This window comes from Tigriopus californicus, chromosome 12 (assembly GCF_007210705.1).
Source record: "Tigriopus californicus strain San Diego chromosome 12, Tcal_SD_v2.1, whole genome shotgun sequence".
Classification (NCBI taxonomy): domain Eukaryota; kingdom Metazoa; phylum Arthropoda; class Copepoda; order Harpacticoida; family Harpacticidae; genus Tigriopus; species Tigriopus californicus.
The window spans coordinates 17,356,703-17,378,691 of NC_081451.1; the positions used below are offsets into that span (position 1 = coordinate 17,356,703).

Genomic DNA, 21,989 nt, shown 5'->3' on the forward strand with positions numbered 1-21,989 from the left:
CCACAACGTTCGTCAAGGATGAAGCTTATTGCCTTTCATTGATCAAGAGGGCATTATCCGTGCTTGAAGGCGTCTGAGGAGGGCACAAGTTGGCTACGACCAAAAGCACCCAATAATCTTTTGACCACGTCACCACCCCCTTAACAAGCTGATCAACAGAGAGGAGCACACCAAAGACCCCCACCCAGGAGTGAACCCAGGGGTTCTCTTTGCTTGTATGACAACTAGCGTGGTCCACATAGAGGCGGTCCCGTCCCTCAGTACCCACGACTTTTTGAACCACCCTCCGCAATTTTGTCAACCATTCAAGGGAAACCATACCTCATCTATTGCGACAATGGAACCAATATCATGGGTGCTCACAATCTACTAGACGAGCTTGAGCGCCAAGTGGTGGACTCCAGTCAAGACTCATTTGCCAGTCACATCAAATGGAAGTTCCAGGTCTCATCTGCCCCACATTGGGAAGGAGTACAAGAGCCCGTGGTAAAACCTGCGAAAAAGCGATGATCCGAGTTCTGGAACTATGGACGGTGTTTTGTTAAGTGACTGGCCTGTTGAATGTGCGTCCCCTCACTTACGAAGGTACAGATGTGGGAGCATTGACCCCTAATCATTTTTTGTTAATGCGAACCAAAGAGTGGTGAATAGGATTTGAACGGGATGGACAAGTTGTTGGATTTCTAGCTGGATGTCGTTCCGTGGGATAATAACCAAGACAAGTTCTTAAACACGTGGGTTTTAATGGCGGACAACACAACAAGCTTTTTCATTCTCTTACATACAGGGTGACGGGGATACTTAAAAGAAAAACAGATGGAACTTAATAACCTTGACAGAGAGTGGGTAAGGAAACGGACAAGTGTAACCATATTACATTCTAACACAAGTGACTATCCACCCAATCTTCTAATAGGCTTGTACAATAGGATTCGATACTTGAGAAAGGGAAAGCTAGACAAGGCTAGGTCTGATTGGTTCGGAGACGTCACTGGAGCAGTTTTAAGCCAAGCAAGTCTCTGTTTTGTTGGGGTAGCTCCTCTCTAACTCATCCTGGTGCCAAACCTTCAAACATGATCTCGATTTCTGCCATTTGCAAAACACATCACGCTCAGACCGGCCATTTCGTCAACATCAGGAGCAACAAATTGTGCGATTGCTCTCACCAAAAGACGAGACTGAACAGAATCTACGGAAGAATCCTGTTTCAGAATTGAAACCAGGTCCAGCTCTTCTAACCTTTCTGCAAACCATGGCCAATGATCATAGTTTGAACTGAAACTTAGCCAAGCTGACCTCCCTGGCCGGTCTTGCTTATGAGTAATGGTCAATCATATCTCAAGAACAAGACAATCTGACCTTGCCTAAAATAAACTTTAGCTTCATGATTTTTAGCCACTGCGAAAATATAAATCAGATAGCAAAGTCTCAAAAGTGGGACATGATATTCATATGTGGATATACAAAAAATGCACATAAACAGTGTATTCCAAAATTGAGCTCCCCTCTTTTATTTGCTCTAAGACTAAGACTATAAGAAAGGTACCACGAGTAAGGCTATTATTTACTTAGGTAGCCACACCAAGTTCATTATAATTTCAGATGCGATTAGTCACTTTTTTTGATTCAGCCAAAATCTCTCTCCACCAATTGATATCGAGCCTCAAAGTATTAAACTCCTTGTGGAGGTATACAAATTACTTTTCGGTTGGAGATAAGTCTGGAGATGACGTTCCGCTGAGACGAAAAAAAGTCCCAATCCGCTCTCCCTAAGGCTAATAGCTATGGCTTTGACATGGACAGTCATTATTAGGCGTCTGAAGCATACTTTGTGATTTTGGACAACATTTTTGCTCTTAAGTTACGAAAATAAGCCAAAATTAGCAACGAAAACGAAAAATTCAGTTTTAAAAAGATGAAAATGGAATTTTATTTGTTTGGATGTTTAAGTAATAATGTGGTATTTGAGGAAAAAATTGGCTGATTATTATTTTTCTCAATCTTCTCGCGCTTTGGGCTCAATGCAATCCCAAGTTTTTGCCCTTGGTCCAGTCTTTTATAAAGGGATTCGATGTTCTTGGATTCTCTTCTTACCAACAGTTCGAGGATGGACACCAAAAGGCTCAGCCACTTCTCTGGACCTCTTGTCAGTCTTCAGCAGGCCCTTAGATTTGGTTCTGACATTAAGACAACTCTCACCTGCATTTTAGAACATTGCTTTGGTGGCAAATAATGGGAGGATTTGCACCTACCTTTAGATTACGATTAGATCATTTGAAGTACGACATTGCTGAAAAAGAGTGACACTATTGTATGTGCTTAAGCCTTCCTCTCATGAAACCTTGAGGTTCAATGTCAAACAAATCTCTGAGTGGGGACAAACATTGACCCAAATTCTTTTACACCCACCCTGTATTACTCCTAGATTTCCCTTAAACATGACCAAAACCCTTCACTTTACACCCACCCGGTATTTCTCTTAATTTTCCCTTAAACATGACCAACACCCTTCACTTTTTATCCACCCGGTATTTCTCTTAATTTCCCTCAAACATGACCAACACCCTTCACTTTTTATCCACCCGGTATTTCTCCTAAATTTCCCTTAAACATGACCAAAAGCCTTCACTTTACAACCACCCTGTATTGATCCTAAATCTCCCTTAAACATGACCAAAACCCTTCACTTTTCCCGAAAATCCTCAGTTTTATGTAATTCTAGGGTCAAATTTCATGAAATAGTTTTTTTGCTCAAAAATGATCAAAATACTTTTTTTGTAAACTTAATTTAACCTAAAAAAATAATCTTACTGAACCCTAGTCATTAGATAATTTTGTTTTCAAGTTTGACATTAAAAGCTCAATCCTTGAACTAGAACCAGGGCTTGAAGCGTTTCCGAAAAATACTAATACCGTTACTTTAACAAAAAAGTAATGTGTTACCAGTAGCATTACCCAAAAAGTAACGCGATACAAGTAACGCCGTTACTTGGAAGTGCTACGCAAGCCCTGGTTATGACACTAGGGAAGCCAGCCAAATCTATCAGGGATCAAGTATTGAGCTATAAGGTAAAACGTGGCCTGTTTTCAATCATTGGCTTAGTTACTGATTCAGTGCTGGTTGCAGTAGAAGAACGGATCAGACTTGTTATTACATTTTTTTGTTTTCTTTTCAATGAGTAGTCGTCAAAGTTAGGGATCAAGTTGACTCATTAATTTCATACCAGACTTTGCCCAGTCAGACTTTGGTAATGGATATTATATTGCCATGGCATTTTGTTGTTTCTTTAATTTTTTACTTGCTCTTTTAAAAAGAGTGAATTGAACTGGAACTAGTTGCATCTTTTCACATTGCACTCAAATTAATATCATTTACTTATCTGAAAAAACATCTGCGCTTATAACGCTTAAAACCTCTCATGGACGGAACTGAGCCTAATTCTTTAAAGCGATGTAGTGACTCCTGCATCTAGAAAAGATCGTATTATACAACATCCTGTTTAAGTCTTATTTACATGTCGTAATTGTTCGGAACTTTACCCATAAAGGATTTGAAAAGCCTGGCCTGTCTATTCAATGGATCATAGTTCTTGGGCAATGAATTGTTCACTCAATAATCTCTTGATAAAGTCTGGACTCTTAGAGCGTATTCTCTCGTTTCTACTCCGGACCTAGACGAGGCAGAGGGCACTCTTTAAGGACAATGGAGTTGAGTTTTGCTTTCACAGTTCTGTGGATTTTACAAGCTTAAACTTTAAATGAAAAGGTTTGGCTGGCGGGAAAGTAATTGATATTTTTTGAATGGAATTTGTACCAAAGTGTCTATGTTTTGATTCAAAACTATGACATTCATGATTCAGGCCTTGGCAGTGACTTCAAAGAAGAAAACCAGTATCGGCCCAAATTTGCAGAATCAGATAAATTTATACATTATTACGAGGCAAAATCTGGTCACTGAAGATTGGAGGGAGGCCTTTACATTTTGTGAATGGGAACTAACTGTTAATTGCACAAACACATGTTCCAAATGAAATGACCAAACGTGACAACCTTTCATTCGTTCACATTTGAAGTGGTTCATTTGCCGGAGATCCATTTTGGCTGTCATTGGAAAATCTCAGATTTGATCAAGAAGCTTCCTTTACAATTCATGAAGGGCCTAACAATACATGAGATGCGTCCTGAACTATTAAATCAACTGTGTTGAACAAGTCAAAGCATTGGATATCATTTGTGCAGCGAGGGCCTTGCTTTGTACCAAAGTGGTCAAGGGCAGATTTCGGATTGTTTTGTATCCAAAAAAACCTCTGCTGTACTCGAGCCTTGGCCGCTTAACAATTCCATGAAAGGCGTCTGGCTGTACTTTGTTAGTGAACACATTCCCTTTAGTACCCTCGATCGCCCCTCTTTGGGCTTGCTGCTGGCGTTCGGCATTCTGGAAGCGGGACAAATGTACTATATAATACGTCGATGGAGTGCCACAAAGTACGTACTTTAAGAGGCTTGAGTGTAGTCCATTTGTGGAGTACCTGCTCTCGGGGACAGCTAGGAAGGAAACAGGGTTGCCACCGAAAGACTTGACGTTCCATCCACATGAGGTCCGCCGATGGACGACTTAAAGAATGATGTCTCCCATGGCATATTCCTAATCATGAACTTTACGAGAAATGGTTGCTTAGACCAACAAGCAATTTCAGGGCAAATTATATTTCAATGAGTGTCAAGATGACATCGAAATGAAGTAAAAGGAGGAGCATCTGGCGGAAATGAAAGGCCCTCAGGTTTTCCTATGTTAAAGTAAGTTTCATGATGTGAAAAAGGGATGAATCTTACATTTCGCTTAGATTGTGTAGTAATGGAAAGAATTCAAGCCTTTGCCACAAAACAGATAATTCAAAATGACGTAATGTTAAATAGAGATCTTGAAAGTAGCCTATTTTGTTTGGGAGAAATATTTTGACGGGTTAAGAAGGAAACAGATAAGCAATCAAACGGCCAAACAGCTAAAAATGTTCTGTAATGTAAAAACAGGGTTAAAAAAGACACTAAATGACTCAAATAAGTGAGAAAATTGCAAGGTTATATAATCATTAAAATAACTAATTATGCCTAATCCTTTGCCAAAAAATTTTTTTCCCAGTCATAAATTTGTGAAGATTTTCTCAGGTTTACACCTTTTTGAAGTCTCTCATTGAGCACCTTAGCTACAAAAGAAAAATGAACAGCTCTAGAAATTCATGCACGTACGCCCTCTCATGTGAGGGCCTCTACGCCTTTTACCTAGGACCATACTTTGGCACAAATCATTCTTGTTTCATATATCCATTATTTTATTTACCATTATGTGACATATTTGGCAAAAAAAGTTTGGTCAATACTTTTTGGTATCATTGTTGAATGATGGCTAGTAGTGGCTTGCAATTTTGCACATGAATACTTGGAGAAACTAAGAGTTTAAATCATGGTAGTTCCTGTAGTGCTTGCGATTCTGCTTTGCTAGCCCTAGCAGTTAAAGTATCCTTACTGCAAGATGTTTACATGTCTCTTAAGATATTTGGTGCATATGTACATTCAATATCAGTTATCAGTAATTAGGGGTCTATTCTGGGGTTGAGGGGTTGAATCAGAGGGCTAGTCAGAGAAACGACGCTCACGAGATTTCTGAGATTTTTTTGCCTCCCTTGCTGCCACCTGGTGTGTGCGATGGAGATTGCCTTTGAACAGATTCAGTCACGTCATTCTCAAAATCAAATTCCGAATTCAGGGAGCCAGTGAGTTGATGGCTCATTCGTCTGCTTTGGTTGAAACTGAGTAACGCAAGAGAAGTTGATTAGCCCAGCACCCTGCTGCCCAACTACCAAAATGTGTTCAAAGCCAAATCTCAAGTGGCTTGGTTGGAGTGACTTTTCTCTGACAAGCCCTCTAGGTTGAATATCTGAGCCTATACTTCAGGTTCCTTATGTTGCCTTGGTGAGACTTAGTCCTCTTACTTGTGTACTTTAATTAAAAAAACACCATACCCTGGATCTGAACTCTTTGGGGCAATGTTTAGCGGATTGTGAAACTATTCATTGATATAAGTCAGCCATATTGTTAGTTGAACAACATTTGTATCACAACACAAACGAGATCTCAAAAAGATATTGAAACCAGCAAACAGAATGTTGAGCGTTCTTTTGCCATTACTTAAAACAAGCTCAGCAATATCTCAACTTTTTTTGCATACAAATTTGATGCATTTCATCAATGCAAAATACGTTTAGTAAATGTAAGTAGTGTTTCTAAAAACTGCAGAACACATCTCAACGATGAGACTTGATTTTAAACAAAAAAATTATTGCATGTTCTGGACAAAACATTAGTCATCTTTTTCCCGGTGAAATCATTACCTTAAGAACAATATTTCCTCATTCCATCATCTTCATTCTTTTATGAGCCATAGGGCACATATTTCTAGGAAGGCAAAAGAGAAAAGTTAACAATATCATGAACAAGAATGGATACACTTGCCAGCGTTTCCAATTGGATTTAGTCTTCCCTTGATTCATGTTTCAAAGCATAAACGTACTAGGAACGCAAACTCGCGGAAAACCTCTTAGTATTTTCCTGGTTTTGTAAGTCTTCATAAAACAAAGTGTTCGTATTTTCTATTCCTCGTGAAAAATGTTATTTACTCACATATGACCAAATATATTTTCTTGACCCACAAGAAGTCACATGTCCAACTCAGTTCATTTATTCAATACAGATAGGCATTGCAAATTGCAACACTACCACAGAATGCAATGATGTATGTTGATGGGCGCTAGTACGTTGCGCACTATTACGAGAAGGCGGGCTGAACCTCGATCGTATTATCGGTTCAGAGCCCGCTCAGCTCTTCCTCCTCCTTCTTCCCTTTGAATAGAACACTGAATCACGTTGGTGGGCATGCGCTTTCTTTGAGCCCATTCCACGCCAACATGTCCGCCATAGATAAAGAGAAGTAGTTATGTTATTATACTCAATATTGTCTCGATTTGCGATTTATGAGCATGAAGGGGCCTATTTTCCTGGTACCAAAATCACAAAGATACCAAACGGTACGTTATTGATCCAGACCAATGCAATGCAATATAAGTGACGACTGGTCAATGAAAGTGGATGCACCGGCACCCTATATACAATGAAATATATATTACAGAGAAATCTGTAAAGCGCTTTGCAATGTAAGTTATATGCAGAGAAATATATATTACAGAGAAATCTTTAAAGCCTGTGCATGTGGAAAGCTCTGGGATTTGGGCTGATGATTTTTTCTAGTATGTGGCTCGGCGAAATCAAAGACCCTCCTTGTTTTACTTTTATCGTATTTGTGATGCTCATTACAAATGTTATTTTTATTTTTGAAAAAGCCAATGATATTGCTTCAAACAAAAAAAAGTGTCTTTCTTTTATCCTCTTCACCTTCACTCTTCAAATATTAATGTATTTTACTCTATATTCAATAATACAAATGGAAAAGCTATTATATTCAAACCGGGGGCGGGCATAACATTTTGCCAATGTCTCCTTTTTAAAGGTGTTGTTTAAGCATTGTCAGCTGTCAAGTGTCCCATCTCTGGTTATGCTGTTACTCATTCCCAAACAGTCGAACCTGAGGATGGAGTACAAATGTACTATGAAGCGACCATAACAGAAAATTGTGTCAGATTCACTTCAGCTTCAATGCCGAAGGGATCAAATGGATTTGAGTGCCAACAAAACCTTTCTATTGCTACGAAACCCCCATTAATAACAATAACAGGTACGCCCAATAATTTCCAACATCAGTTCTTACTCCGAGTTTTCGATAAGTAGTACCAAAAACAAGCCCATTCTCTATGAACGCATCCTTTTCTCAAATATGAGATGTAAAACCCAATCTGTATTACTTCCGTTTAAGGAATTGGTTCTGGATACAAAGAGAGTCCAACATTTTATCAGTTCGAACAATAAAGTTCAAGAGCTTGTGGTGTCTCTTCGCGCAGTGATCGACTCATTGTAGTAACGTACTCTGAATTGATGTTCAAGTACAGTTCGGAGTATCTACAAAAGTACATGAGAGGCAGCTTTTGTAGAGATGCTACTTCTAACAACTTATCCATCACAAGAGCGAGCAGGACTTTCTCGATTGAACAAAGTTAAGGGGCAAATCCACCCAAGACTGATTGAAATCAGGATCCGGCTGTAAAGACGTGACGTGGGTATGGTTATAAATCTAAGATGTGTGTATTGGCCATGATTTTCTTGTCTCTATCAGTTTTCTCGATACATGGGTCTTGAATTAGAGTTAAAAGTAGATATCTGTTAGTACATTGTGGTTAGTACGACCGAGGACTCAATATTCCAGAGCTCTTGAACAGCTGGAACAATGACATGAAGAGACACACTAACATAAGCTTTGCACATCTCATTAACTTACATGATTTTTTGGCAAGGAAAAGATAAGTTTATTTCATGTTATATTTGGCAAATTGTTCTATCTTGGGCCAATTATAGTGTTCACAACGTTGAAATTTCGATTGTTCTAAGGGCTTGCAGTGCCATTCTGAAATGTTGTGGTGAAACTGTTTTCATCTACACATGATGTTCAAAATTAGAAGAAGAAGGTGTAGGTAAGACAACTACCTTCATTTAGTGCACAAGCATTATCGGTAGAGATGAGGGAAATTTGCAAGACTCTTCTCTAAGCCAGGCACAAGACATATGCAAAAGGTCTCTAAATATGCACTGAAATGGCAATAAAATGTATTTCTTTTTGCAGCTTTATTTTCAATATTTCCTATCACATCCTATGTACAGTTGTTGTCAAACTTGAAGTAGTGCTCTTGAAATGGTGCATTTTGAGAGGTTTTAAGTTATTCCATTAGTTTCTGGCAATGGTAGAATGAGTGTGATGGGGTTCTTGAGCAGTCTCAGGTGTCTGGAACCAGTTTGGCTGGTTAGGTATTTTTAGACTGCCATAGCCTGAATTATAAATGTTATAGTTTTGAATCAAAGCAGCACATTTCATTCAAAAAATATCAATTACTTATCCACCAGTCTGCATTTCAAGCTTCTTCAAGTTGCTAATTCAACTGACCTGATGTTGATTTTTCTAATCTCAAATGGCAAAACTCAACTCAATTCAGTAATATGTTCTGTCAATTTAACAAGTTTCAAACACTTGAAGCAAAATTCTTTAGAAGCTAAGTATTGATACTTTATTTTGAATAGACTGTGCACCTATTTTCATATACCTTGGTTCAAAACATCTCCAGAAAAAAATCTAAAAGAAGCATATTAAAATATTGTTTAGTCTCATGTACTTTTTAAGTACAGAGTATTTTCAAGATTTTGGTCCTCTGAGCATAAAAACCTGTGAAATCATGAATGGCAAGAATTTCTGTTTGCAAAAGCGTTTGTTGAACTCCCGCCATTGGAATCAAACCTTTTGTTGTTCAATTTGCTTCCCTCTAATATTTGTAGGAGATATGTAAGTATGTGTCAATTTTTTAGCAGATGTTAATTCAGACTTTGGCAAGTTTTTTAGCAAAACTCCAAATCTGCCCCATTTTTAAGGGCTAGCTAGTCCTGTCAATAATGATTTTATGATTTTTTTGTAGATTTGATGATACATTAATATAGAGTTCAATGAGATTTATAAATTATAATATAACATTGTTATGATATGCCTCAATTTTACTAAATTCACTTACCCAGAATGTTTTTCTAACTAAAAAAACTTGCTGACGGACTGTTTCTGTTTTGTAACTTTGATTACAAAATTCATCTTTTGAAACGGCAAAACCCTTGTTAAGTAATGTGGCTTGTACTTTGGTTTTTAAGTTCCTCAACTGTTTTGAAAAGAGTGCTATTGATCTCCCAAGATTATGTGCTGTCAGCTTCTTTGATGAATTAATGTACTCAGTCCCTCAAAAGATCCAAAATATCAGTCATGTATCCACAATAGACACAAGTTTACTTTGAACTAGTTCAAAAGTACATGTCTAGAAAAACCACTTTTGAATTCACCTCAAGTTTTGATCTATCAAATCATCAGTGTATACAGATTAAAATTCAGTCTTAAAGGCACTTAATGTTTCAAATATTGTCATACTAAACATAAAAATAGAGACTGAATAGCTACCATCAAGCACTTCAACCAAGGAAATGATACCTTATTCAAAATTCCTTCCACAACAAGGACATTCAGAAATTCAATTATCTAATGTTTTTAGGTGTAAGACTAAAACCATCTATGCTCTAGGTTCACAAAATGAATTAAGGTTGAAGAGTAACAAAGGAATGTGTTGAAACAAATTATTGGTCATCCAAAATCAAATTGCCTTGGAGCACATAAACAATTAGTTGGTATACCACAAATCCTTCAATCATACAGACTTGATCTCACATTGACTTGATCTCAGGGCAGAGAAAAAAGATCTAAATTGTTTTAGCTTTTCTGATCCCAAAAATAATCAGGTCAACCATGCAATGAGTATTAACTTATAAACTTGCTTGCAAATATGGAGCGCAGTTAGAACATAGACAGCGTAAACTCTGTCAAAATTTAGCCATGCTAGCCAATGAATGCATATGAGTGAGTAAACACCAACATTTCTGTACCAACTGATGGGGAAGTGTTTGCGTTTTTTCTCTCCCGCTAAACAAGGTCTGTTTTAGTCAGTACTTTCTCTCCTATTTATCACTTACCTCAAAAAATGCGTCAGCAGCGCCCTACGTGAGAGCACCAAATTTGACTATATATACTTTTTGAGGAGAGCAGTTGACATTACTGTATTATAGGGCGTCTCTCACCAATCCCGCAGTTCAAGTGCAAAGCCAAACAGAGTAGGAGTTGGGAGTTCCAAGTGGATGCGTCCTATAGTACAAATATAATCTGAAAGCTCGAGTGAGTTCTTCCTCAGTTTCATAAGTTCGCCCGGCCGTTTTGCTCTGCCAACGTACTTTAAACCTGTCGCAGTACGGTACGAGTACGTCCATGAACCGCCAACATGAACTTCTTAGCACGAAAAGTCGGCTTATAAAATACCGCTCGCCAATGTACTATCATTCAAAGAACAGGGTCTCAGGGATCTCTGAACAAGTTTGCATTCCACCAATGTGTTGTAGAATTGTAACTCGAACAAGTGGGCGCATAGCGCGCATAGGGAAAGTTTCATACCAAAAGAGGCGGACAAGACATTGTGTGTAATTTGGGGAGTAACTGTTATTTTAGCGTTGTCTTATAGGACATTGACGTCAGTGGCAATTTTAATGAAGTATCAAACGAGTACTTGATAGTACACCGTGTCTCTCATACATACGTTAATATTGACTTATTAAATAGTGAGGCTTCAAGGGGACACATTTTAGTCAATATCGGAATGCAAGTTTCTTGGCACAAATATGGCGAAATTGTTACGTATAATACAATGTAATGCCGTTTTTCTGGAACGCAATAGATTGGGGTTTGTTTGTGAGCTCCTCATAACCACAAAGGTTGAAATAATACAATAACTCCTCTCTGGTATTGCTATGGTTTTTAATCTTGTAAAAAGCCTTGCCTGATGCTGATTTAGCTTAGTCTAATGATATGAGGCAATATTTAAATATCAGCCTGAAAAGGGTCAAACAGTTACAATAAATGTTTTGTCATTGGGTGATTTGAAAAAACAATCATTTTCCGAAACACCAATGCACTAATCCTGGGTGATATCGTCATTTGAAGAAATGTGGAATAGACAGTTATGATCATCATAAACTTCAACAATGACGAAAATCTCCACGTCGTTCGATGCAATGGATTTGATGCGGAAGCACGTTTGTAACTGATCAAATGCAATCAATGGGTCTGAAAATTCAAGTGGATTGAACCAGCCCTATCTTGATTGGAGGGCAAGGCCATGGTTTCTTTCACAAGAGCGTGAATACCTGTTCTTTTATCTTACGATGTGTTCAAAAATGGCCTTCAAATGAAAGTGAAAGAAGTGGGCTCATTTGAGGATAATTCTCATATTTGGAATAATTGTGAAGTGCTCTCTGAAGCCAAGGAATGATCTTGGAAGCTGGTTCAACTAGCCTCGAAACTAGTCATCTACGTACTATCGCACAGAGCTGTGTCGAGGCCCCTAGGTAGTCCACCAAACCCATATTTGAAGTAATGTACATAAATTAATGTATTTTGAAATTTTGAAACATTTGAAATGTCAAATTTCAAATCAATAACAATGATGGATTACTTATTTGTGTAGCTAGGTCCAAGTTAATGGGACAGTATTCGATCAATATTCTGGGCATTTAGGGGCTAACTTATGAAAGGAAAATCAATTAAAGTGAGCATATACTTTGTGTTCGCAATTGGAGTATTCGTCGAATTTGGAGCAAAATTACTTTTACCTATAATATGAAAGTAGGCCTCAACAAGTGTATGTGTGTGTTTAAGTTTATAGGACTCTTACCATTCATCAATGTGATGTGCAGACACTGTTCGCCATGCTTTAAAAAGTCTATTGACCCGTTCCAGATTGGCGCCAAATTCAAAATGACTTCTGAAGATTTTGACTTGTCCCAAGTCAAAGTCCTCAAGGACAACTTAAAGAGGCCCTCGGGCCCCCAAATGTCCATGCAGACCGTGTGCCCCATCTGCAAGTTCAAGTCCAACGACAAGCATTGCTTCCACTATGGAGGGGTGAGCTGTTACAGTTGTCGAGCGTTCTTCCGCAGAGCTCACCAAGGCACCAAGGAACCTTCCTTCAAATGCAAGCGGAACAATCAGTGCGATATCACGGAGAAGACCAGGCGAAAATGTCAGAAGTGCAGATACGAGTTGTGCTTGAACGCCGGGATGGATCCGTCCCTGGTCTTGGACGACGACCAAAAGAAGGTCCGGTTCCGGAACTACTTGCGGAAGAAGAAGAACAACAATGTCAAGCCCGGTTTTGATGGCAGCGAAGAGAGTCCCTCTGTGGATGGCGAGTCTTCAGCGAGTCCTCTGACATTGTCGCAAATTGCCCCGTTGGAACCTGCCAAATCCGGAGGTTCCCCACCTATGTATGACTATGTTCTTTTGAACGGGCCCGGCGCTAACTTTAACTACCCGACCACTGCCCCTGGGGTGGTTCCCATGGACGAGACCAAAGACTTGGATGTGAACGAGAAGTCCATGGACGAGTTGGTGGACTCAATGCAACAAATCTACTTTTTAGCCATGGCTCAGATCCACATTTCGCCCAAGTTCATCCAAGATCTGGTGGAATTTCACTCCAGTGAGAATTCCAACTTGTCCAAGTTTGACTTTGGCGAGCACATTTTTCGGATTGGCACGCACTTCAAGCAATTCGCTCACAATCAAAAACATTTCAAGGCCTTGGGACGGGCGGATCAGTTGTCTTTATTGGAGAAGAACACGTCCTTGTTCGTCCTGTACATCCTTGCTCAATACTTCGGGGCCTTCACGGGCGAAGAGCAACTCCAATGGCTTTTGGACGTCAACATGCCCCAGAACTATTCGAACTCCAAGCCCCAGCAGATCAGCTTTCCGGTCTTTAATAAGCGATTAGGAATCTTCAAGCCCTCCGTCTTTGATAAATCAGTGAGCGATAGTGATTTTGATGTACACGCGCAAAAGATTGCCAAAGTTGGAATCACGCTTCGGTTTTCGGGCATTGTGGCCAATCTGATCCTCTTCAACAATGGCACCCAAATGCACTTGGACCATCGGCCCTCCATTCAAAAACAGTTTGACGAGGCCCTGGATCTCTTGCGACACGCCCACCAACAGATCGACTCTCACATCTCTTTGCAGGATATCCTTTCCATGATCCGCAACCTGGACCACCTCCAGGGCGTGTTCAACACCAATGCCGATTGGCAAACCGAGTGTGGATCCGACAGTTGTCCCAATCTCCCTTACATCGACCTGAAGCTTCCCTACACCAAAGAAGAGGAGAGCTGGGTCGAGCAACAGGTCTCCTGGTTCCAGGAAGCATTTGTGTCAATGCCCATTGCCAAGGAGCTGATCCAGGACTTTTTTAGCTACACCTTTCATAATACCATTCCCCCCCGGATCATCAAGGAGGGCTACCAGTTCTTCAGCGACCGCATGAGTCGCTCCATGCACCTTCACCAGGAGTTTGTCGAGCTCACTCCACAACAAAAGAAAGATCTCTGGAGATGCAACTCCATGAACGCCATGGCCATTTGCTTTGCCCGCCTTGAAGCCTGTGATCACGGCTACGGGCAGGCCAAGATCCTCTTTGGTGGCCTCGCCGATGAGAACTCCATCAAGCAACGCATCATGGCCTTTGCCCTACCCCACCTGATCAAGAAGTGCAGCGTCCGACAAGTCAACAAGAGCATGCCCGTGCTCAACTCGGAGGAGGTGGAACAGTATTGTGCCGTGGTGGAACGCATGAAGAAGGTCCTACTCGACGACCTCGCGTTCAAACTGATCCTGATCATTGTGTTGTTCCAGGGGGATTTCGCCAAGGACAGTCCTTTGGCCCGCAAACGAGATGCATACACCAAGTTCCTCGAGAGACGCCTGCGGAAACAGGGTCTCTTGGGGCTCCTCGAGGAGCAGGTCAAGAATTCAAACGAGGAGCTCGTTGGGATCAAAGTGATAATGCAGACCATCTGGAGAATGAGGCCCCTCATCTACAAGCTGAACAACACCGTGATCCAACTCAATCATATGAGTACTTGAGACAGGACCAACGATGATTCTGCTTGTGTCGCTGGTTACTGCAGGTTTTATTAAGAAAATAAACACATCTAAATATTCATATATACCATATAGGTGTGCAAATACATCTGAGTGATTATTTAACTATAAATCATGGATCAACATGGGATTTGCGTATACTCCAGGCAGATACCTGAAATAACAAAAGTCAACGGGGTTAAAATAAAGTATTCAGTTGAGCCAATAACGGTGCTTAAAAAACTTGTTAAATCTCGAGGAAAGTTTTTGAGTTCTTGAATTACCAGGAAGATGCTCTCTAAATGAACGTCGTCAAGGGTAGTAACAATCCGACTATGCAGTACACACTAGTTAGAATGCCATATTAAGTTCTCAAAATTGTTGCGTTTTTGGGTACGTTTTTTCATTTGAGTCCGCAATCTTTACAACAATAAAATCAAATATTTTAGTCATTTCAACCATTTTGTACGGTAAACGACAGGTTAACCAGTTAAATTAAAGAGAAACTTTCCCAGAGCTTAAGTAATTCAGGAACACGATTTATTTGACTAAAACCCTTGAAGGTTGAGCATGTTGAGGCGGCATCGATCTACAAATCAACCAAAACTGGGTATTTTTCAGCCTTTACCCATTTATTCTCCAATTTCCTGTCACCTTTTGATGGCCTCTAAAGTAACTACGTATAGTCCTTTTCATTCTCCTCTCCCTTCTCTCCTTGCGGACAAACAAACGGAGAATTACAAGAATAAGTTCCACGATGTTTGACGTTAACAAGGTATTTTTTGTTGTCTAAACTATTGCTTGCCTATTCTAACACCATAAATACACCACCAACCCTTCTGAGAGACCTTTCAAATCCTATAAGAGTACAACTACAGATGGTTTTGACATCTAAATAGGAATAAACAGAGAGCTATTTATGGAATACTTCCAACCTACCAGCTACTTTTCATCATCTTCTTCCATTAAATCGTGCTAAAAATGCCGGTGATAACTTTCGTGAAAGTAATGCTTTTAAGGTCAGCCAACAAAACTTGCGAAACTGTGCTTTTTTAGTACTATTTGGTTGGAAACGATGATTGCAGAAGTGTTGGTGCGTTCTCAATCATACAGCATTCAAGCTCCTGTAAAATATTGATTTACATGCGATAATTGTTCGGAATTTTACTCAGAGAATTTGAAACGTCTCCCAGAAGAGATGATGACTTCTCTATTGTTCCACAGTACTTAGGCAATCAATAGTCCTTTCAATAATCTTTTGATAAAGTCAGGCATCTTAGAGCGTATTCTTTCATTTCTATCTATGTTTGTCCGGACCTAGACTAAGCAGAGGGCGCTTCCTCCGCTCAATGAAAAGGACTATAGATTATGGTCTTAGTCTCGTTATCGCGTCAAATGCTAGATTCGTAACTCATTCTTTAGTTATTCGCAAATTGCCGTTGCAAAAATTGATATATTTTACCTTCATTGACTCATGGTTCCCATAGTTTGAGTCATCGTTTGATAAAACGATCCTTATTTTGCTCAGAGTTTTCGTTATTTGTGAGTGGGGAGAACTCTAGGCAACTTTTATTCAAAATATTTCTAACTAAAGTTTAGGCAATTCCGCAGCTTTGGTAAAAGTACAAGATTCCACCTCTGGGCTTTGATGTTTGCTTACCTCTACTTTTGGCCGTATTGGCGGTATCTCCCACAACATCCGAAATACCGTCAGTTCGAATTTCCACCGCAAACGGAGCAGTACAATCTGCAATTCAAATCGGGCATGCACATTTTTACTCATCAATGCATTAATTTTTTTTTGCACTTTTAGCCCGCCTTCCCGGCCAAAAACTCAAACGGACGAAAGAAACAAGTTATAAAGAGACTTTACCACAAATAGGAGCATGTTCTTTGGACATGTCTACAAAGTTCAGCTTTGTTCCGCAGTATCGACTCACGAGTGCCCCACCAGGAGCTGTGTTGCAAACCCCGCCCGATCCTAAAACGACACTTAAAGCGATTCAGTTTCCCATTTCTTCAACCATTTATTCATTCCCCTTATACCCGCAATTCCCACGTAATCCATGGAACAATAGGTGTCGGTAAATCCCATCATAGGTATTTCCATTGCTTTTGTATTCAAGGTCATGCCGGTCTCGGCCACGTCATTGCAGACCATGTATTGAATGCAGCAAAAGCCTTCCTCTTGTCGGATGCAGATTGAATACCTTGAATGGGAAGTGAAAGAAGGTGGACCAATAACAAATTAAATTTGAAGCGCTCCATCCTCACTGTTGTTGGGCCAAGTGATTGTCGTTGGTGGGCAAGAAGTTAAAGGTCGTAAACCGTCCATCGAGCTCGGTGTGGTACTGGAGGCATCCATCTGGCGGACTGAAAGAGAAACACCGTTATGATATGTTGATAGCAATTGGTGATTTTGTGGGTTGAACTAGGGCTCTCTAGTAGTCTACTAGAGAGCCCTAGGTTGAGCATCAAGGTGAGGCTATATCAGTCAGAACCCGACGATCACTGTATTCAACTTGCTTGCATGTCAAAAAGGAAAATAAAAGGAAGAAAAAGGAAGTTACTAAACATGTTCGTTGTCTTTGGTAGACCGTGATATCCTAGGTTAAGCGACAACCAACTTCCTCTGTTTTGGTCGATTTAAGTGTCAGTTGATATTTTAAGAATTTCATTCTAAAATTTCTAAGTTACGCAACATTGAGAATTCAGAACCACCGAATTAAAGGCCCAAACTAAAGGCATATTCAATGCACACTTTACAAATTTTCGATCGATACTCTCCCTAACAAGGTTCTCATTTTTTTAAACCAAATTGACCTACTTACTTTGGATTATTAACACAGTTTTGGAACAATTGCCATTTCTCAATCGAAGGACAAACCGGAAAAAACTGACACTCGTGGAAAACATCAGCCTTTGTTTGCAAAATGAATGACCACTTTTTTTGATCACACAAGACAATAAAGTTCTGCTCTTTCAACAGAACTTTCCTAAATTAACGGTTGCAAGAGACGATCTACTTCAGTAACTGACTATCATTTTGCAACTAGTGATTAAACGAATGGTGGGTAATAAACGTTTGCTTAACGAGGCTCATCACCGCCTCTAGACTTGAATATTTGGTTACTAAATGGCTCAGCTGACCAGGATAAACACATTGAAATCCTCCTCTCGTCCCAAACAAGAATCCTGTTTACAATAGATCATTTCAAACGCGTCAATATAGTTACGTGTAGTCTGATCCACATGGAATTTGAGTGGCTTTAATTTCCCACAGACGCTCATTGGAGGCTCCGTTGAAGGCGAAGTTCAACGCCACCACGTTCCCGCATCCAGTTCCCATATCAACATACACTGAAAATGTTCACATTTCAAGGGATCAGAAGAGAGTGCAAATTTCAAGGCGCCTTTACAAAGCCTTACTATGTTGTCCGGTATTTTGGCCACAAATCACGGGCAAGTTATCGTTGGTGACGGTCTAAGAAAAAACAGGCAGATTTGTACATTTGTCAGGGCAGTGCTCAATTTGTGGCCTTACTCCAATGGTAAATTGGTCCGTACAATCGCCTCCCATGTCCAATTCGTCCGTCTGGCCTGCTCCCAGGATGGTGAAGCACTCAAAGTCCAATCTCAAGTAACAAACATCTGGAAGGAAAAACGATTTTTCATCTTTTAGAAGCTTATGCAGATGGTATCTTAACAGACGCAGAAAATGCGTGAGAATCTACGGAGTAAACAAGTTGCGCCAAAGTTCTTTTTGCAAAAATGTTCAGATTTTACCGGACTGAAATCCATTCCAAAGTCAACAACAGCACCCTCACAACAGCATTTTACACCTGAGATCAGAACATGGCACTGCAAAAGGACGGGTGTGTTTTAAGCACTGTCTTTTGAAAAGAGGGCTCCAGCTCTTCAAAGGCCCTAATAGAGAAAAACTGCTTACTGCACGAGCATTTGGATATTGTGTAAGTCACTGCTGTTTCGTCAGCCACGGCACTCGGAAATCCTGGATTGCGAATGTATGAACAATTTGTATTGGTCGAACCTCCGGAAGTGTCCACAAGGAATAAGCAGCAAACCCCAAACCTGAAAAGATCAAAGGATTTGAATCACAATGCTTCAAATGGACTGCCTTTAGCGGACCAACACACATTCACAAGTCACGCAACTTCTACAACATTGGGAGGTCATTTGTTTACAATGCAATGACTTCCCACCAGGTATTGGTGAAGGCTGCATCCTGAGTACTTGGACGAGGTAGCCTGCAACGGTTTACCAATAAGGTCACTGTACTTTCATCTTTAGGAGAAACAAATAGTTAACTCTTTGATGATGATTGAGTTTCATCAAAGAAGCCGGCAAGCAATATGAGTGCAACCTTTTTGGACATAATCAATACACAAATGTAGTAAATGGGGAAAGCTGCTCATCCTCTTCAAGTCTAAAACATGTGCATTACTGATGTAACCATATGTAACCATTTTCCCTGCGACCAAAGTTCCAATCCAGTAGTGGTGACATTGGTCACAGATTGTTTTGGGCCAGATCCAGTAGCACTTTCTGACCCAAAAAACAATCAGGGACCAATCTCAGAAGTATTGTATTGCAATCTGTCGGCTATCTGCCGGCGCACGGCAGATTGGTTAGACCAGTAAAGCAGTATAGTGTATCATATTGATGCTACAAATTTAGCTCACCCTGAGGCACAAGTTCCGGAAGCAAATCCTCCTCTTTCACTACATTCAGCTGTGGTGAAGCATGTTCCATTTCGGTTTCCACCATTTCCCCTAAAAGAGACAAAACTAATTTTTGTTTCTGATCGTTTTTTCTTTCAACCAGACTCATTCCACTAACTTGGTCAAGATGCTGGTGCTTCGACATGGCGAATTTCGGAACTGTACAATGCTGAACAGACTCAGGACTAAAACAGAAGCATAATTAGTTTGAGGTCTTTCAATCACATTAAACAAAGTTAGGCCTAGATGCCAACAGCTTTAGCTCGGTACTCATTATCAATGAGAAGTAAATGTTGCCAAATAGAGTAAGCAACGTCTTCATTCATGATTGTAAACGAACCATATAGAAAATGATAATGGCAAATAGAAAAATGAGGGCAAATGCAACAAAAATTCCCCAGAGGCATGATGAAACCAAAAAGGACAACACACAAGTAGAATTACGTCAAAATTGATGGGATAATGTTTCAGAATTTAGGGGAAAGCAAATTTACTTTCGAAAGAACCAAAAGACTCAGGGGAAATGTTTATGGACTGAATCAACGCCAAATAAAGCATTAATATCGTAATAGCCAACTTTGATATTGAAGAATATGGACTTACTTTTTCCTTCACGGGCGGATTGTGAAGTTTCGTTTGCAGCAGAAACAAAATTGTTCAAGATGACTATCAGAGCCCAAACCAAAATCAATGTGAGTTTGGACGTCCACATTGTGCTTGGGTTCGTTTATGAGTGACTTACTGGATTCGACACTCAAATCATGAGTTTTGGCACCACCTGTCGTTTGGATCTTCCCTCAGATATGGTCACACTCTTTTATTTTGATTTAGAGCTTGAGGCGAGCTCTCCAAATACGGAACAACAACTTCAGTTTTTCTCAGTGTTTGCAAGGGTGTTGAATGGTCTTAAGAAGTAAGAAGCAATGGTAGGAAATCACTTCAATGGTGGTTTTGATGCAAGTGCCGTTAACGACTAGACCAACATGAATTGATTGGCTACATTTTTTCATCTGCGACATTTGTTGGATAAGCATCAATCAACATTATGGTCATGTGGTGGAGTAGATGTTTAACAATATTAACAATGAAAGCAAAGCAGTGGCAGATTGGAAAAATGAGTGAAAAACTCCCACATTGACTTGATGAAAACCGACTTTCAAGCCCTGAAAAAGTCCATAAACGGTAACATTGGAACCTCTATTTTCGCAGATCTAATTAATAAGCATTTCACAGGGCTGAGAAATGGGAGCTTAATTATTGATAATAGATTAGAAACTTTCAAAGTTTAACCAGGTTTTGTTCTCCAAGCTATGTTTGCCAAGTTTAAGGGCTTGCAAATGAAGCAAGATCATTCTGTCTGCCTTAAAGAACTTTTAAAATGGATAGATAAACATATCAAAGATAGATCCTCTTTTATTGTTCATTTGCAAAGAAAATTATGATGGACCAGATCGTTAAATCGCTCCAACTTATTTGAAACGGTTAAAGTATCTCAATTCTCTATTTGCTGAATCTATGATATTGTGTTCAAGCTAGATCTCGAAAAAATGGAACCAGAAAAAAACTCGTTACTCTTTTTGACGCTTTTGGCCGGAAAAAAATTGTCATGCCGATTTTTCAATTTTCCACTTTTTAGCCACTTTTCCACTTTTTGACTCTTTCCCGACTTTTGTCTTCACATTTTAGAACATTTTTGGGCGCTTTGCCATTTGGTTCCTTATCAGCCTTCTTTCTAACTGATATCTTGTTAGAAATCCTATAATATTTACTTCGGAGAAACATGATCAGATGAAAAGTCAACTCCTCAACCAGAAATTTTAGCATTTTCTTTAGGTTCTGGTTTAAACCGATTTTTCTAGCTTCTGCAAGGAGTGCAATCCCGGTTATAGTGAAATTCGAAGATTATGATTCGTCTAATTGCTACTGCTACCACTTGCACTTTATACAATATTTTGTATACCAATGCATTTGAATATCTTATTCAACTTCATGCTCTCTATTAGGGAAAGTCAGAAAACTAGGTTCATGCAATAAAGCTAAACCTGCCGGCATTAGTTTGATCCAACCCAAAACCCAGAATGATTTTGTGATCAATACCTAGTAAATGCAGTTGTGTGCCTTTTGTAACGGATTAGAATTGCAACAAAGCGGCTTAAGTGGCCATAAAAGACCCTTTCCTCATTGTAGCAGTTCGTTTTGCATTATTAAAAGTTGATTTTGCAATTTCACACCTTTTTGTGCATTTTCATCACTTTTTACTATTTTCGGATCCTTCTCCACTTGAAAGAATTAGCTTGGCAGAAAAGGCCACTCTTTTCCCAGGGCTAGTTTTAACACTTTCTTGTGCGTCTTTTACTTTTCTTTGGCAAAAGTCTGAGAATAACAAAGCCATTCGCATCATGCAAAACAAAATATATGTTGCCTCTGTAGTCAATTTTGTTACAGGCAAAAGTAAGTCTTTGATCAATATTTAGTCTGATTTTTCACCGCCCTAAGCAATGTTTATTTAGATTTCAAAATTACTATCTTTTCATACATTT

General features: G+C 39.6%; 2 protein-coding genes across 3 annotated transcripts; one reads left to right on the top strand and one right to left on the bottom strand.

The window, feature by feature from the left end:
- The first annotated feature begins 1,195 nt into the window (after positions 1-1,195).
- Positions 1,196-14,789, top strand: LOC131892418 (uncharacterized). 2 transcript variants are annotated; one of them, XM_059242287.1, is made up of 2 exons: positions 1,196-1,223; positions 12,530-14,789. In XM_059242287.1, the coding sequence occupies exon 2, from the start codon at positions 12,548-12,550 to the stop codon at positions 14,708-14,710; it is 2,163 nt and encodes a 720-aa protein (XP_059098270.1). In that variant the 5' UTR covers positions 1,196-1,223; positions 12,530-12,547; the 3' UTR covers positions 14,711-14,789. The 2 variants fall into 2 exon arrangements, with proteins under 2 accessions (XP_059098270.1, XP_059098269.1); XM_059242286.1 differs by lacking the exon at positions 1,196-1,223 and adding an exon at positions 7,542-7,786.
- LOC131892420 (uncharacterized) lies at positions 14,654-20,247 on the bottom strand. The gene is made up of 12 exons (XM_059242289.1): positions 20,053-20,247; positions 19,568-19,634; positions 19,411-19,500; positions 18,657-18,799; positions 18,252-18,358; positions 18,137-18,191; positions 17,944-18,067; positions 16,982-17,080; positions 16,754-16,917; positions 16,581-16,688; positions 16,368-16,454; positions 14,654-14,882 (listed from the first exon to the last, which is right to left on the bottom strand). The coding sequence occupies exons 1-12, from the start codon at positions 20,159-20,161 to the stop codon at positions 14,848-14,850; spliced, it is 1,188 nt and encodes a 395-aa protein (XP_059098272.1). The 5' UTR covers positions 20,162-20,247; the 3' UTR covers positions 14,654-14,847.
- Between the last annotated feature and the right edge of the window lie 1,742 nt (positions 20,248-21,989).